Raw genomic sequence first — 13,431 nt, forward strand, 5'->3', positions numbered from 1 at the left:
TGAATGCAGGAAGCTAATAGGGTTGGGGGGAGGGATAGAAGGGGCTTGAAAGTTCCTAAAGACATATTGGACTGGACCCAGACTTGCCCCTCCATGAACAGAATGGCCCCTTCCATTTGTGGAGGGAACCAGGCTCTAGCAGAGGCTTCCACTTGAAGGAGGAGGGCAGGGCAACTGTTTTCTCTGATTTCCCCCTACAGCTTCCAGTGTGACTTCCCATACTGCTCAGTCCCTCAGCCTTCCAGAACAGCATGGGAGGAGGTGCTATGGGCTGCAGTGGGAAGGGCAAGCTGGACAAAATCACCACCCTGTCCTCCAGTGCCAGTTGAACTCCACTGAGCACAAGTGTTGATCCAGCCCATGTTACCTGTCTTCCATGTACCACATGCACCTTCTCCTTCCCTCTGTGGATAAGCAGTGGGAGGTAACCTTACCCACAGGTTTTTGTGATTCTGTCCCCTGTTCTTGTTCTGACAGCTGAAGCCGATGATCAAGAGAAGTCTATATCCTCACTAAAAGAATTTCAGAAGAAGACAGACCTCTATCATCTTCAAAAGGTCAGACCACTTAAGAGAGGACCATTGACTTGTGAAAACAGTATTTGTCAACTAACTAGCAAAATTAAAGGGCCCATATAATAAGCAGCTTTGGAATTAAAAAAAAAAACACACCCAAGGAGAGTAATCTCAATAGGAACAACATGTAGTCTTTTCATTCAGAAGTGGCCCAGTGTGGGGAGGGGACAGGATGATGTTTCTCTTCCTTACTTATTCTTTACCGTGCCCATACTTGACAGAATATTCTGTATTTCCCCAAACACCCAGGTGTTACAGCTTATGCAGAAGTGGATAATTGTGTAACTTGATTAATTCTGAAAGCAGAGTTTGGGTTTTGCTTGGCACAAGTGTTTTTTTTCTCCCCCACCTGTCTTCTCCAATGCAAAATACTGCAGGTCCTTATTAAAATTCATGTTATTTCTACTTGTTAAGCTCACCACAAGGTTCAGTTTAAGTAAACTGTCCAAAGAGATACAAGTAAAAGTCAACAACTTCTTCATACCTCAGCCATGGATGACCTTTGACCAGTCACTACCTTGCAGCTCATCCTACTTCACAGGCTTATTGTGAGGGAACCATGTGCATCACACAGAGTTCCTTGGATGAAAGATGTAATGAAAAAGAAATAACTAGTCTGAGAATGATCCCCAGCTGGCCCACAAACATCCTTTGTTCAGGCATCTGCTACTACTTCATACCAATAGTATTCATTAAGCATATTTGTAGAAGGGAGAGGGAGAAAATTGGTGGGATCACACCTGTATATTTTAGGCACTGCTTTTCTTTCCTTGATTTTATGACTAAACCTCAAATTAGAATGAGTCTTGCTGCAAAGATAGAGCAACCACATAAGCAAGAACAATGGCAGCTACACAAATTCCTGAGAAATTTGGAATCTACCAGTGGCCCTTTGCCTCAGCTGTAGACCACCAACTGGCCAATGGAGTTGCAAATCAGGGTTGTACTGTAAAGCAAATAAAAAACAAACGGGGTTGTATCCAATACTGTCCACCCATTAGAGGAATGGGTTTCCCCTCCCCCCGCAGCCTCCTGCACCATTTCCCAAATCTGCTCCAGAGGGTTGAGGGATACTCTGGAGCAGATTGAGGGGTGCACAGTTGGGAGGAGGGCAAGGGGAAGTCCACTCATGTGACATTGGATTTAACCCACAGTGTTTACTTGCTGCAGTTGTAATATAATTGTATAACAAATTAATGCATTTTAAAAACCAGGAAAGAATCACCTGGCATTTCTGTATCGAGTGATTGTGAATTTCAGGAATTGCATTGGTTCTAGCTTGATTAAATAGTTGCAAAAAAGCAATTGTACCAGTTAGGGAGCACAATACAATTTGTTCATCACTGCTAATCTTCTTTATTAGTTATGACTGATAACTGTTGTACAAAGCATGTGTGTGTTTTTGTCTAAAAAATCCAGTAACCTGATGAGCATTGCCAAGTGACTTACTGCACATAGTAACTTGGAAATGCCTTGTTTTGTTTTGTTTTAGACTCTGTTGGAGATGAAAGAATCAAGAAGGCTTAAGAAACTAACACAATTTGAAATGCTCCGTTTTGAAGTTGCTGACTTTATAGATGGCCTTGTGAAGTAAGCATTGTTTTCTTTTTATTTATATATTAAATTTATATTCTGGCTTTCCACTACAAAATAGTGCTGAAGGTGGTACTATTTTTAACATTGTTGTACAAGTTTGTATGGTGAATTTGTGTCAGTTCAACAGTGGACAAAGGCTCAGTTCAGATGTGATGAATCATAGTCGCTTGGTCCAGGAACAAGCCGTGTGTGTGTGCACACTCCATCCTCCCTTCTCTCATGCACCTTAATTTAGTACTTCTGGGGTTTGTTAAATCACATCTTCCCATAATATCTGAACTGGGAAATGGTGGTTTACATGATGCCCACAAATCAGGATATCAAACCACGGTTTCCTTCTGGTTTGATATTCTGGTTTGTAGGGATTGCTGAAACCCCAGTTTCCCAGCTCAGACGTTACTGGAAGATATGATTTAACAAACTCTGGAAGTATTGAATTAAGGAAACCAAAAGGAGGGAAGGAGTGTGCACTCACATGGCACATTCCCAGTTTAGCAAACTGAACCAAACCTATATATTCAGCTAGATAGAAAATTATGGGTTGGATCTAGATTTAGGCATGTGCAACTGGGCTGGCAGAAGTAGACTTTCCTGCCCCTTCCTCCCCACAATTGGCCCTCTACACACACACACCCAAAAGCTACACAGAGAGTTGGGGAACCCTGGGCTGTGGTGTGAGCGAAAGGGAAGGTTCACCAATAAGGGCAGAGGCCAGGATTTTATTTGAACCAGAGTCTCATTTGATTGATTTTTTTCCCCAGTTTGGCTTTGGCTCATGAAAGGCCTACTAGGACAGAAATGTGGCTTAAAGAAGCCATGATTTGAATGGATGTGCTATGTAGTTCTCACAGAAGGAAAGATTTGAAAAGACAGAACAAAGGGAAAATAGGCAGACAAGATGGCAAGAGTTAAGTATTGTGCCGGGTAGGAGATTCACCGTCCTACATTTGGAGAAAAAACAAAGTAATCTGTTATTAGAACCAAGTCATTTTTTTAAACCTAATGAGATAATTTAACAATCGCTCCAAATGTGTAGAAGGGGAAAATCTCAAGAAAGCACATTTTGGAGAGATCTGAAAATAGGATGGATTTGGCAAATGTTGTTAACTACACTGGATGATTTTATCATTCTTCTAATTGTTGACCATTTTCATAACATGAGATTGCCGGTGGTGTGTGGGGAGTTTTTGTTTGACTTCTGAAAAAAGGGGAAGAACTGACTATTGATAAAACTAGTTTTTTAAAAAATGCCTTTTGCATTTAGGGCATCTAACCATGCCACATGCACCATGTAAATGTACATACTCACTTTTTGTTAAGCTTTACAATTGTAGCAGGAGTTGAGATAGGTCCAAGTTAGTATCAGTCTCTCTCACCCTTTATTCCATGGTGCTTTTTCAGAAGTTACCTTGCTCCTGCAGAGATGCAAACATTGCATGAGGTGATGTATTTCAGTGCAGCGAATACCCTCCGTGAACATTTGAATGCCGCCCCACGTGCTGCGCTTCATACTGCTCTCAACAATCCATATTTCTATATAAAGGTGAGAAATCAGGAGCTGGGCAGCTATGCTTACAGTCCACTTTTATGAAGTGCCCCCCCCATCTCTGGAGCTTTCTCTGTTCAGAACTTTCCTTCAGTGGCATCCCTCATTGAGTTCAAAATGAGCAGCATCCCATGGCTTGAAATGTTGCTAAATGGGAGCTTGACTCTCATTGCAGGACAGTTATGGGTACGGTGTATCTGAAATATAACCATGTAAAAATGATTGGGGCAGGGGGTGTTTGGCTCATGCAAATCTGTCACAAAGTGGCTGTTCTTAAACGCTTCTTAATCACGATGGTTAAATATTGTTGTGACTTTATGAACAGAGTAATCCAGCCCCTTGATCACTCCCATGGCTTTTATTTGGAAAAAAAATGCCAGGTTTTGTAAGCTCTGCCGACTAATTTGTCAGCAGAGACATTATCCTTGTCTCCCAAGAGGCTGAAAAGCTATTATGAAGTGCTTAAACTGCCAAAGTGTCCATCCCTGTTGTTTGTTCTCGCTGCATTCCATTGCAACAGATCTTCCAGTAAAGCATTTTGATGAACTAAATAAAGCGATGTATATGTGGCTGAAGGATAGCATTTAAAATGTATATATTATTATTACAACCAGTCTAATTATATTTACTGCACTAAGTCAAGTAGCAGAACATGATTCAACTAGAACCAGGTTTGAAAAATAATATAAAATGCATTATGTGCCTCTTTATTGCATCTTCTTACACATTTATCTGATTTTAAATAGGGTAAGAATGTAGATTAGAAAAACAAGCTTAATTCCATTTCCAGTAAAGTTGATAAAAGCCAAGTCCTACACTTGGTGTATGTGATGAATTTCCTATGCGCTTTGGGCAAATGTTTTGGGTATCTGTAAGGAGCAATCTCTTAGTTGTTGCAGTACACTACTAGTATTTAACTCTGTTTTGGAGGAAATAAATAATTTTCATAGTACAAATTCAGCACAGTCTGTTCTTTCATGAATTATGAAACTAGGATAAAAGTTCTCATGATAAATATCTATCTATAATTACAAAGAGATGCAAGCAGCAAAATAACCAGCACATGACTAATGACATGGGTACTGGTTCTCCTGAAGATGTAATCCATCTATTAGCAATGGCAGCCTCACAGATAAGTGCTAAATATGCATCAGTCCTTGAAGAATGTTACAAGCTTGCCCATTCTCATCCCACTACCTTTCCACATGTGTGGCTGAAGCAGCATAAGTTGGGCAGCATGTTAAGTACTCCTTGGCTTCACCCACCAACAAGAGCATGCACATCTCCCTAAGGGGCTAATCATACACACACACACAACTGCCCCACCTCCCACTTTAGTTTTGGATTTATAGTCACTAACACTCCTGGTAGAAGTTTTAATTGGTCCTGGAATGGCTTATGGTTATGGTTGTTTGCTTTGAGATTGCTTGATTGAAGTTGTTTCAGATATATGTTCTTGTGTACATTTGTCTGTTCATGTGTTTTTTTTAATGGAATTGGCTTTTAAAATCTGTATATTGTGTTTTTAAATGTTTTTAATCTTTGTAAACAGCCCAGAGAGCTTTGGCTACTGGGAAGTATAGAAATGTAATGGATGAATGTCAGTAAGCAATACCTAGAGCAAAGACAGTGGAATCCTTGGGCTACTGGAAGTACAGGACGTTTTCCAGACTAAAGTAGCATACTTCCACTGGGGACATGCTAGGCAAGTAAGAAATTGATGTTTGGAGATTACTTTAGAACTTTTACAACAAAAGAATTAAGGAATGCAATGACCGGTTCAGGCTTAAGCCAGAGTTTACGAGTGCTCATGTAACTGCCCAACTGCATGATTTGTTGTTGGGCTTCTCCGGGGAGAGACAAACCCAGTTTGCATGTAAACCATGGACAGAAGGTCCATGGTTTGTTTAGCCACTCCCATTTATAGTGAGAGTGACTGGGCAATGTGACATGTGAACGTGCCCCCAAAGTGTTAAAAGTATCTCTCTTGTATTTTTTCAGTTTGCAATACATCACTGTATTCATACTGCAAGAGGCACAGCAATAGGAAGCGATATTTCCCACTGTGTCAGCTCTAGGGATGGAATACTGCCCCTTCACCCAAATCAGGGCTCTCATCCAGCTCCACTGCCTACATCTTCCCCAGTCCACATACGTAGAGCTGTGGTCATCCACAGCCCTTCTCCCCCACCCATCCTGGGCGTTCCTCTGCTCTTTTGTCAGGATACATCTCAAGACTCCGTTTTCAGCTGTGGGGGTGCGCATGTCACAGGGAGGCTAGTTGCACTGGCGACTGAGGAGGCAAGGGCTCAGGCTTCAGCCCTATGGAACTCCTGCTTGGTCACCCAGAAGAACATCCCAAGGCTGCAGCAGGTATTCGGGAGTGACTAGACCTGCACATCAAGCGGCTCCTTATTGAGCTTGGCTGTATACACTGGAGCCCATTTTCTTCTCCATAACATTTGTTTTCCCAGACTGCTGCCTATCCCAGCGCAGTGCGAGCATGGGATGGGATTGGTCCTGGCGGTTGTGGCTCATGCTGCTCAAATAACGGGTAGGGGTTGCTCTCATGTACTCTTCAGGTTTTACTCTCCTGGAAGAAACCATTACTTGCCACTGGCAACATCTGAAGTTGACTTGAGGAAACCGTGAACAGGGTTAGTTGCATACTTCCACAAACTACTGCTGGGCTGGTGTAAGAGCAGAGTAATGAATCTGCTTGCAGATTTTTCTAAAAGTTCACTAAAGTTACAGCTTTCTGAAATACTAACATGCATTATGACTGTGATGTCAATTGGTTGGCAAATGTTGTAAGTTAAATGTGGGGGAGGGGGAGCTGGGATGATGGAATCAGTAGCATATAAAAGAATGGGCATGTATAACTGTTTTCTCATTAATATGAACTTTGTTTTTCAGAATGAATCCTTGAAAAGTGATGCTGGATCCATTTCTAATGCAGCTCCTGATATTTGTATAGCATACAAGCTGCATTTGGAGTGTGGCAGATTAATTAACCTTGTTGACTGGTTAGAGGTATGTGAACAAGAATCGATTTGACAGCTACTTTATGTGCTTTACTGAATGCTTAATTGCATGTCATTCTTTTTTTCTTTAAGCCTTGTTTGTTCTGACCACTAAATTCTTCTTGTATAACAGTGTAGTGTCTTCCTCATTCTTTCAGGGCCCACAGTTCACAATCCAATTGACCTTCCCAGCTAGCACTAGGTGCAAGGTTCAGTAAACTCATGTGCTCCTTCCCCTGCCTGGTGACCACTGCTGTGAATCCATCAAAAGCCGTGCTTGTATTAAACTGTCACTGCGTCTTCCTGCAAAAACTGTTGAGGTCACAGCCTTTGTTCACTATGGAGAAAAGAAGTGCTAGTCTATTTCCTTTGTCTCCACTTTGCAGAAAACCCTGCAAGTTGGTCTTTTGAAGAATGCTCCAGCCATGTTTCGATGCGGGTGGGGTGGGGGGACCCAAAGAGAGAAAGCATTCCCCTCCCTTCATGTAGTTTTTGCAGGGAGGAAGAGCAAGGCATGGCTGGTGCTTTCTTCAAAGCCGCACTTGAAGAACAGAAGCCCCCTTTCCTGGTGGCAGAATAGACATGTGACTTTGTTCCCATTTGAACTTTTGCAGAAAGTCTAGCCACGTCTCACAGCTCTTTCTTGCAAAAACCTGAAATTGGGGCGGGGGGGGGGATAACTCCTTTCCTCTCCCTTTTTGTCACATTTTTGCGAGAAGTTGTAACAAAGCATGGCCACCATTTCCTTCAAAAACCCAGCTCATGGGAGCAAAGTCACATCTCCTTTCATCCACAAAGAGGTGGCTTCTGTCCTGCCAGTTGGGCTTTTGCAGTATTGTGTCTGCCTCCTCCTACAAAGTTGCAAGGGGAAAGGAAAGAAACAGCCCCTTTTGTCTCGGGAGAGTTTGTAGGCAAGGGGAGTGATTTCTTTTCCTTCATCTAGGTTTTTGCAGAGGCAGTAGTGACTGCTAGTGCTTGCAAAAGCCCAACTTGTGGAGAGGAACCACCTCAATTTCCCAACCCCTTTATGTAAAGCAAAGGAGGGCAACTTGTGGTTTTCCCGATGTTTTGGCCTACAACCTTAGCCAGAATAGCCAGTGGTGAGGAATGAAGGCATTGTAGACTAAAATTTTTGTGGAGCCAGAAGTTGCCCACCCTGATGTAGAGGAAGGAAGAGAGGGGTAGCTTCTCTCTCTTCATGTTGGGATTTTGCTGGAGGCAGGAGCAAGGCGCTGTTTGCACCTTCTGCAGAAGTCTAGTAAAAGGGCAAGCATCCCTCCTTTCTCAGCACATGATCCAAGAAAGGGAAGGGGCAGTCATGACACAAGTAATGGATGTGGCTAGTAAGCCAAGCCAAAATTTGTTGACCAGTGATTAAGACTTCCATTTCCAGCATGGTTACCCATCTCGTGTTAAATCTTATGGTGTGTACCTTAACGTGAATAAAAATCAAGGTGTTTTGTTTGGATTTGAAACATATGCCAAAGCTGTAGAATAGGTAACATGTTAAAATTAGCCAACAAGTTAAAATAAGTAAAGCCATAACAAACATTACAATTTCACCCATACCTCAGTTTACAGGATCTCCCCCCCCCCCCCCGCTTAACATTTTGATGTGCTAATGATGGCATCATAGACTCCTTGCAGTGTATATGCTAACCTGTGAATTTTATATACATTTGACTGGGTGTTTACAAAATGTAGTATTATTCACTGTGGTGTTTTCCCTTAGGCTTTTTCTACCGTTGTAACAGCAGCTGAAAACCCAAATTCCACAGTCAAGGATCAGATAGATGATGTTACCCAGTATCCTTTTCTCATTCTCTTCTAACTTAAAACATTTCCTTGTTACAAATAGCTTTGCACAGATCAAGGTCTACCAAACATTTCACAGAAACTTTCAACTACATAAAACTGGGCTGATTTTACATAGGAAAAATCAGCTCATAAAAATCTTTATTTAGAATGGGAAGATCCCTGTATACATTATGTACATTGTTACATGCCCAGAATTTTTTCCCACAAAACATAAGGCTCTCCTTCAAGTTGCACACAGTTTAAGCCACTTGATGTTATGTTATTCTATCTTTATTCTATTCCAGAGAACAAAGGCTACAATTAATTTTTTCATTGTATCAGCTTCAGTTTGGGGCAGACTTCAGATGTAAAAGCAAACAATTTTACTAGGCAAAAGATTTTGTGCATGAATCTGAAGTGCATTTCATTTAGGCAACAATCTTGTTTTCCTACTCTCTTCCTTAGCTTATCTCATGGGTTGGATCCTGACTCTTACAAATGGAAAGGCTCCTTCTGTCCATGGAAGGCTTTTATCCAGTGTTGGAATCCCACTGGCATAGCAGGGGATATTTTTTGTCAGTTTCCCCAAAAACTTTGTGCTGGAAGGATGGGTGACCTTTTGGAAGTCGTACAGGGGGGAAATGGCAAAAATCATCTTTGAGCAGCAGGAGCATTCCGAGTGGAACTCTGGGCTGTTACAACCAGCAGAAGCAAACTCTAGATCCAACCCATAAGTCCTAAGCAAACAAGTTGTACCATGGATAGGATTTATCTCAATCTTGGAGGCAAATTCCAAAGGTAGACTAAATTTATTTCACATCTTGGTTAACAAACATGAGCGTACATGTGGTGGAATAGACTTTTATAGTTGCTTCCAGTGTGTGCACATATGATCTGAAAATGTGTTAAGGTGTACTTCAATGAATTACCCAGAATTCATTCCCCATTAGAAAAATATGTATTTTGCATGTTTTGTCAGTCTGTTTACTCCCCTGGTGACAGGAAAAGTAGTTTTCCTTGACCAGCACTCCCCAAGTGCTCGTTTCATTAGAGCAGTCTCAGAATTGGAACTCTTGGGATTCATAAAGCCTACCAAGCAGAAGACTGATCACGTGGCAAGGTTGACATGGGGCAGTTGCTAATATGGATTCTACTGAGAGGGGAAGGAAGGTAACCCTTTGAGGAAGAATTTGTATGGTATCAACAACTGTGCTACCAGTTGGCTTTCATTATTAGAGAAAGACTATTTTGCCACTAACACTGACAGTAATAAAGTACATGCAAATAACTTCCTCGATGTGTTTCTTAGTATTAAGAAAAGCAAAAGCAGCAGTTCTAAGGGAACAATGCCATTGACATGTTTGTGTTATTCAGCTAGTCTTGTGACATTTTGGGTAGGATATGCCCAATCAAATCAATCTTTCATCATAGACTGTTGTCCTGGCTACAAAGAAAAGTGTGTTGATATTTTTTCTGACCCAGGCACATTAAGCTGATTATATACAGTGCAGACTGCAAGACAGTTAATTTTGGGGAAGGGGTGTGGGACTCCATATTGATGTTTCTTAGCTTATTGTTAGTGGTTACAGAGGCTTCCACTGCGAAGATTGGAGGAAGGTATTTAAAGCCTAGTTCTAATGAAGAATCAGCCATAGGCTTGACTACATATATTATGATACACAATCAGCACCAGCATGTTTAAAAGGAGGGGCAGACTTAAAGTTGTTCATTAGTATTGGTTTCCTTATGAAAATGAAAATAGCTGTATTCAGTCCCTACTCTCCATATGAAACAAGCTGCTTTCCATCAGAGAAAGGCCAATCAATACTGGCCTGTTGCTACCTTGGCCTGTATCTAATCCTTTGTTTCCAAAGCACAGGAAACTTTTATAGGCTTGTATTTAATCTTTGACATACTGAACATTCAGTGATTTATGCAACAGTATTTATGCCTCTTCAGCTAGTCTTTGAACATTTCTCTTATCTCCACCTTTCCCTTGGCAGGATACACTGAATCAGCTGCAAATGTTTGAATTTTTGTGCTTAGAGAAAAGATCAAACAGCATGAAGCTAAATTTAGAATAAATTTTTATAGTCAAGTAAGTTAGCCATTGTTTGCATGGCTTTAGACTACAACAAATGTATAAAACTGCGCAGGAAGTATACGCTGTTGTGCAGCTGCATACTGATATATAGTTTACATAGAGCTGCCTTTGAAAAGAACGCAAATTGTAACTGAACAAAATAGAGCCACCAGGTTAAATAGGATTGGTTGTTCAGAGCATATAACTCTTAACTGGCAGCCAGACTAGGTGGTAGTTTTAGATAAAGGTTTCAAAGGTGAGTTGACCTTTGAAAATGCTGGCCACTACAGGATCAGGATAGCAAAGATGGCCTACTCCTGTATGCTCAAGGTCACCTCCATAAGCTACAGACAAGACAATTGGGGGCTTTGGATGTAATCCCCCCACCCCCCAAAAAGTCTTACTATATCTGTTTTTTCTATGAAGTTGTATTATACCACTTTTTTGTTTTGTTTGTAAGCAAGAGTGGAAGTTTTTGCACTGACGGAACTGCTTCTCTGAGTAGAACCAGGAGGGAGGCAATTCCCTTTCCCTCAAAATCTGCTTTGGAGCAGCTCAACAAGGGGCACCGGGGGGGGGGGGGTGTCCTGTCATTCAGGTTTTGATTCCTGCCAGAAGTGGGGGTGTAAAACTAGAGTCCTGCTATTACTCCAACTTTGAAGTCAGATTTCCAGTATCACTTCAGTTTTGTAGAAGTATAAGCTTGGAAGTGCTCCACAGCCTGTAAATTGTTTTGGGATTAGAGACCAACTTCCTCTGTTTAAAAAAAAATATAGACCCAAATCTATCCCTACTGTTGAAAGTTACATGTCTCATTGTTATAGTTCTGAAAGGAATACAGACACCTACTTTTCACAGGAAAAATGACATGCAAGGCAGATGTGCCAAGAATGCACACTTAAGTTATCTTCTGCCTGGAAAGACTGCAGTAGGAAAAGAACAGACTTCACACTCAGTGTGTAAACAGTAGTTTTTAATATACTAATCAGTAACTGCTATATCAGTTTATCCCAATGAAACTCAAACCGCCATCATCCCAACTAAAGTACAGCTTTTGCACTTGAATCCCCCATACTTCCTCCAAGTTTACCTGTGGTTCACAGCTTTCTGACCTAAACCCACCTCATCTCAGGAGAACATGTGTTTTGAGACCAATCTCTGGAGCAAGAATTGCCCAATCACTTAATGCCATTTCCCCCTATTCTAGCTTTTCATGTATCAAAGCCAACAGCCGAAATGGAAGTTTTCAGATAAGCATTTGTATTCCACACTTAGAGGGGGAAATGGCAGAACTCTGATCCTACTACAGCAGAAACCTGTCTAAAACTACACAGATGCAAGAGCAACAGGAGGAAGGGACACGAGCAAAATTGTAGCTCAGAATGAAGAATGCACTTTAAAGCAAGGGTGGGTGGATTAGCAGGTGAGCCTCCAAATGCAGGGTACCAGCAGAGGATCTCCCAGATAATACATGAACATCTGAAGGGAAGGCTTTCACGTTCAGAAAGCCTTTCTAACGACTCCAGTAGTATCAACAATACTATTTAAGAATCAATCAAGTTAACAGATCCATTTACTAGTGAAATGAAAACCAACCGAACTGACATGTCTTACCTTTTTCACTTAAAACAAAACCTAACTATGAAAACCTCCAGAAGAGCGTCCCCCAACCGTTTTGCACCCGCAGGAACATTTGGGAATTTTAAAAACCACTGTGGGCACCACTATAAAATGACTCCTATGGGGGATGTGACTAGTCAAAAGAAGGTGGGGAGAAATAGCAAGGCAAAGGGATAGAGGGAGAGAAAGAGTGAGGCAAGAGGTGAGGAGGGGGAGAATAGTGAGGCTAGAGGCCAGGAGTGAAGAGAAACAGCAAGATAAACAGGCAAGTGGGGGGAAAAGAGCAAGGCTAGGGTTGGGAAGGGAGAGATAGCAAGGCTAGAGGCTGGGAGTGGAGAGATAAGGGAGTAAAGGGGAAAGGTCTGTGTGGACCGAAGAAGACTGAATGAGGCTAAGAAGCCTCTTTCCTTTGCTCCCTGACTGCTGAACAGCTGGATCAGCAGCAAGTTGAGGAACAGGAAAGAGAACCTGGCATTGCAGGTGTTTTTTTTTTTAATTAAAAAATAAATTTTTCAAGGAGGCAGGGAGTGGAGAGCTTTTACAGGTGCCACTGGAGGTCCCTGTGGGGACCACATTGGGGCCCCCTGCTTCAGGGTCTGTGACACTCTCACCCCACAAAATAAAAAACATAGGGCTTGGACCACACTAAAGGAAGTTAAAAACACCAGTGTGGTGGATATGGAGGACATTTGTTTCAACTTGAAAAGTAAGGCACATCTAGATGCTGATACAAGTACTGAAATAGGAGCAACAATAGGTCTTATAGAAGGGGCATATCACACTATTTGTTCATCTTGGAACTTCTAATACAGTGATGCTGCAGATAAGGCTTTGGGATAGAGAAAGCTTCCATAAAGATATGAAAGCAGCTTCTCTTTTGAATCTTCAGTTTATGGGAAACCACCCTGGCTCATCTCATATTTGAGGTTCAGAGTGTTAAAATGTTATGTCATCAGCTTCTGGCCAATTATACAAGGAACATATCTCCACAACTGTCAGTGTGCCAGCCAACTCTTAACAAAAAAAGGAAGCTTTCTAAAACTTTAATTTCTACTTTTCTTCCAGAGCGAACTGCTTTCAAACAGGGTAGATTAACACACCCACATCTAGTTTATTCAAATATTGGCAAAGAGACCACCTCTCTCTACATATATTTTTTTATATATATATATATATATATAAGCACACACA

The 13,431-nt window shown here is 41.6% G+C and overlaps 1 protein-coding gene across 2 annotated transcripts in view; it reads left to right on the top strand.

The window, feature by feature from the left end:
- ORC3 (origin recognition complex subunit 3) overlaps window positions 1-10,574 on the top strand; it is a 61,284-nt gene extending 50,710 nt beyond the window's left edge. The window contains exons 15-20 of one of the 2 annotated variants that reach the window (XM_084827065.1): window positions 478-557; window positions 2,068-2,165; window positions 3,573-3,714; window positions 6,634-6,750; window positions 8,473-8,546; window positions 9,574-10,574. In XM_084827065.1, coding sequence (XP_084683191.1) covers window positions 478-557; window positions 2,068-2,165; window positions 3,573-3,714; window positions 6,634-6,750; window positions 8,473-8,546; window positions 9,574-9,679 — 617 coding nt within the window. In that variant the 3' untranslated portion in view covers window positions 9,680-10,574. Of the gene's footprint in view, window positions 1-477; window positions 558-2,067; window positions 2,166-3,572; window positions 3,715-6,299; window positions 6,426-6,633; window positions 6,751-8,472; window positions 8,547-9,573 lie in introns of those variants that run through there. The other variant, XM_084827066.1, reaches the window with a different exon arrangement.
- The last annotated feature ends 2,857 nt before the right edge of the window (window positions 10,575-13,431 follow it).

Source organism: Heloderma suspectum, chromosome 1, assembly GCF_057233095.1.
Source record: "Heloderma suspectum isolate Gila_16-S chromosome 1, 16-S_ref, whole genome shotgun sequence".
NCBI classification, from domain to species: domain Eukaryota; kingdom Metazoa; phylum Chordata; class Lepidosauria; order Squamata; family Helodermatidae; genus Heloderma; species Heloderma suspectum.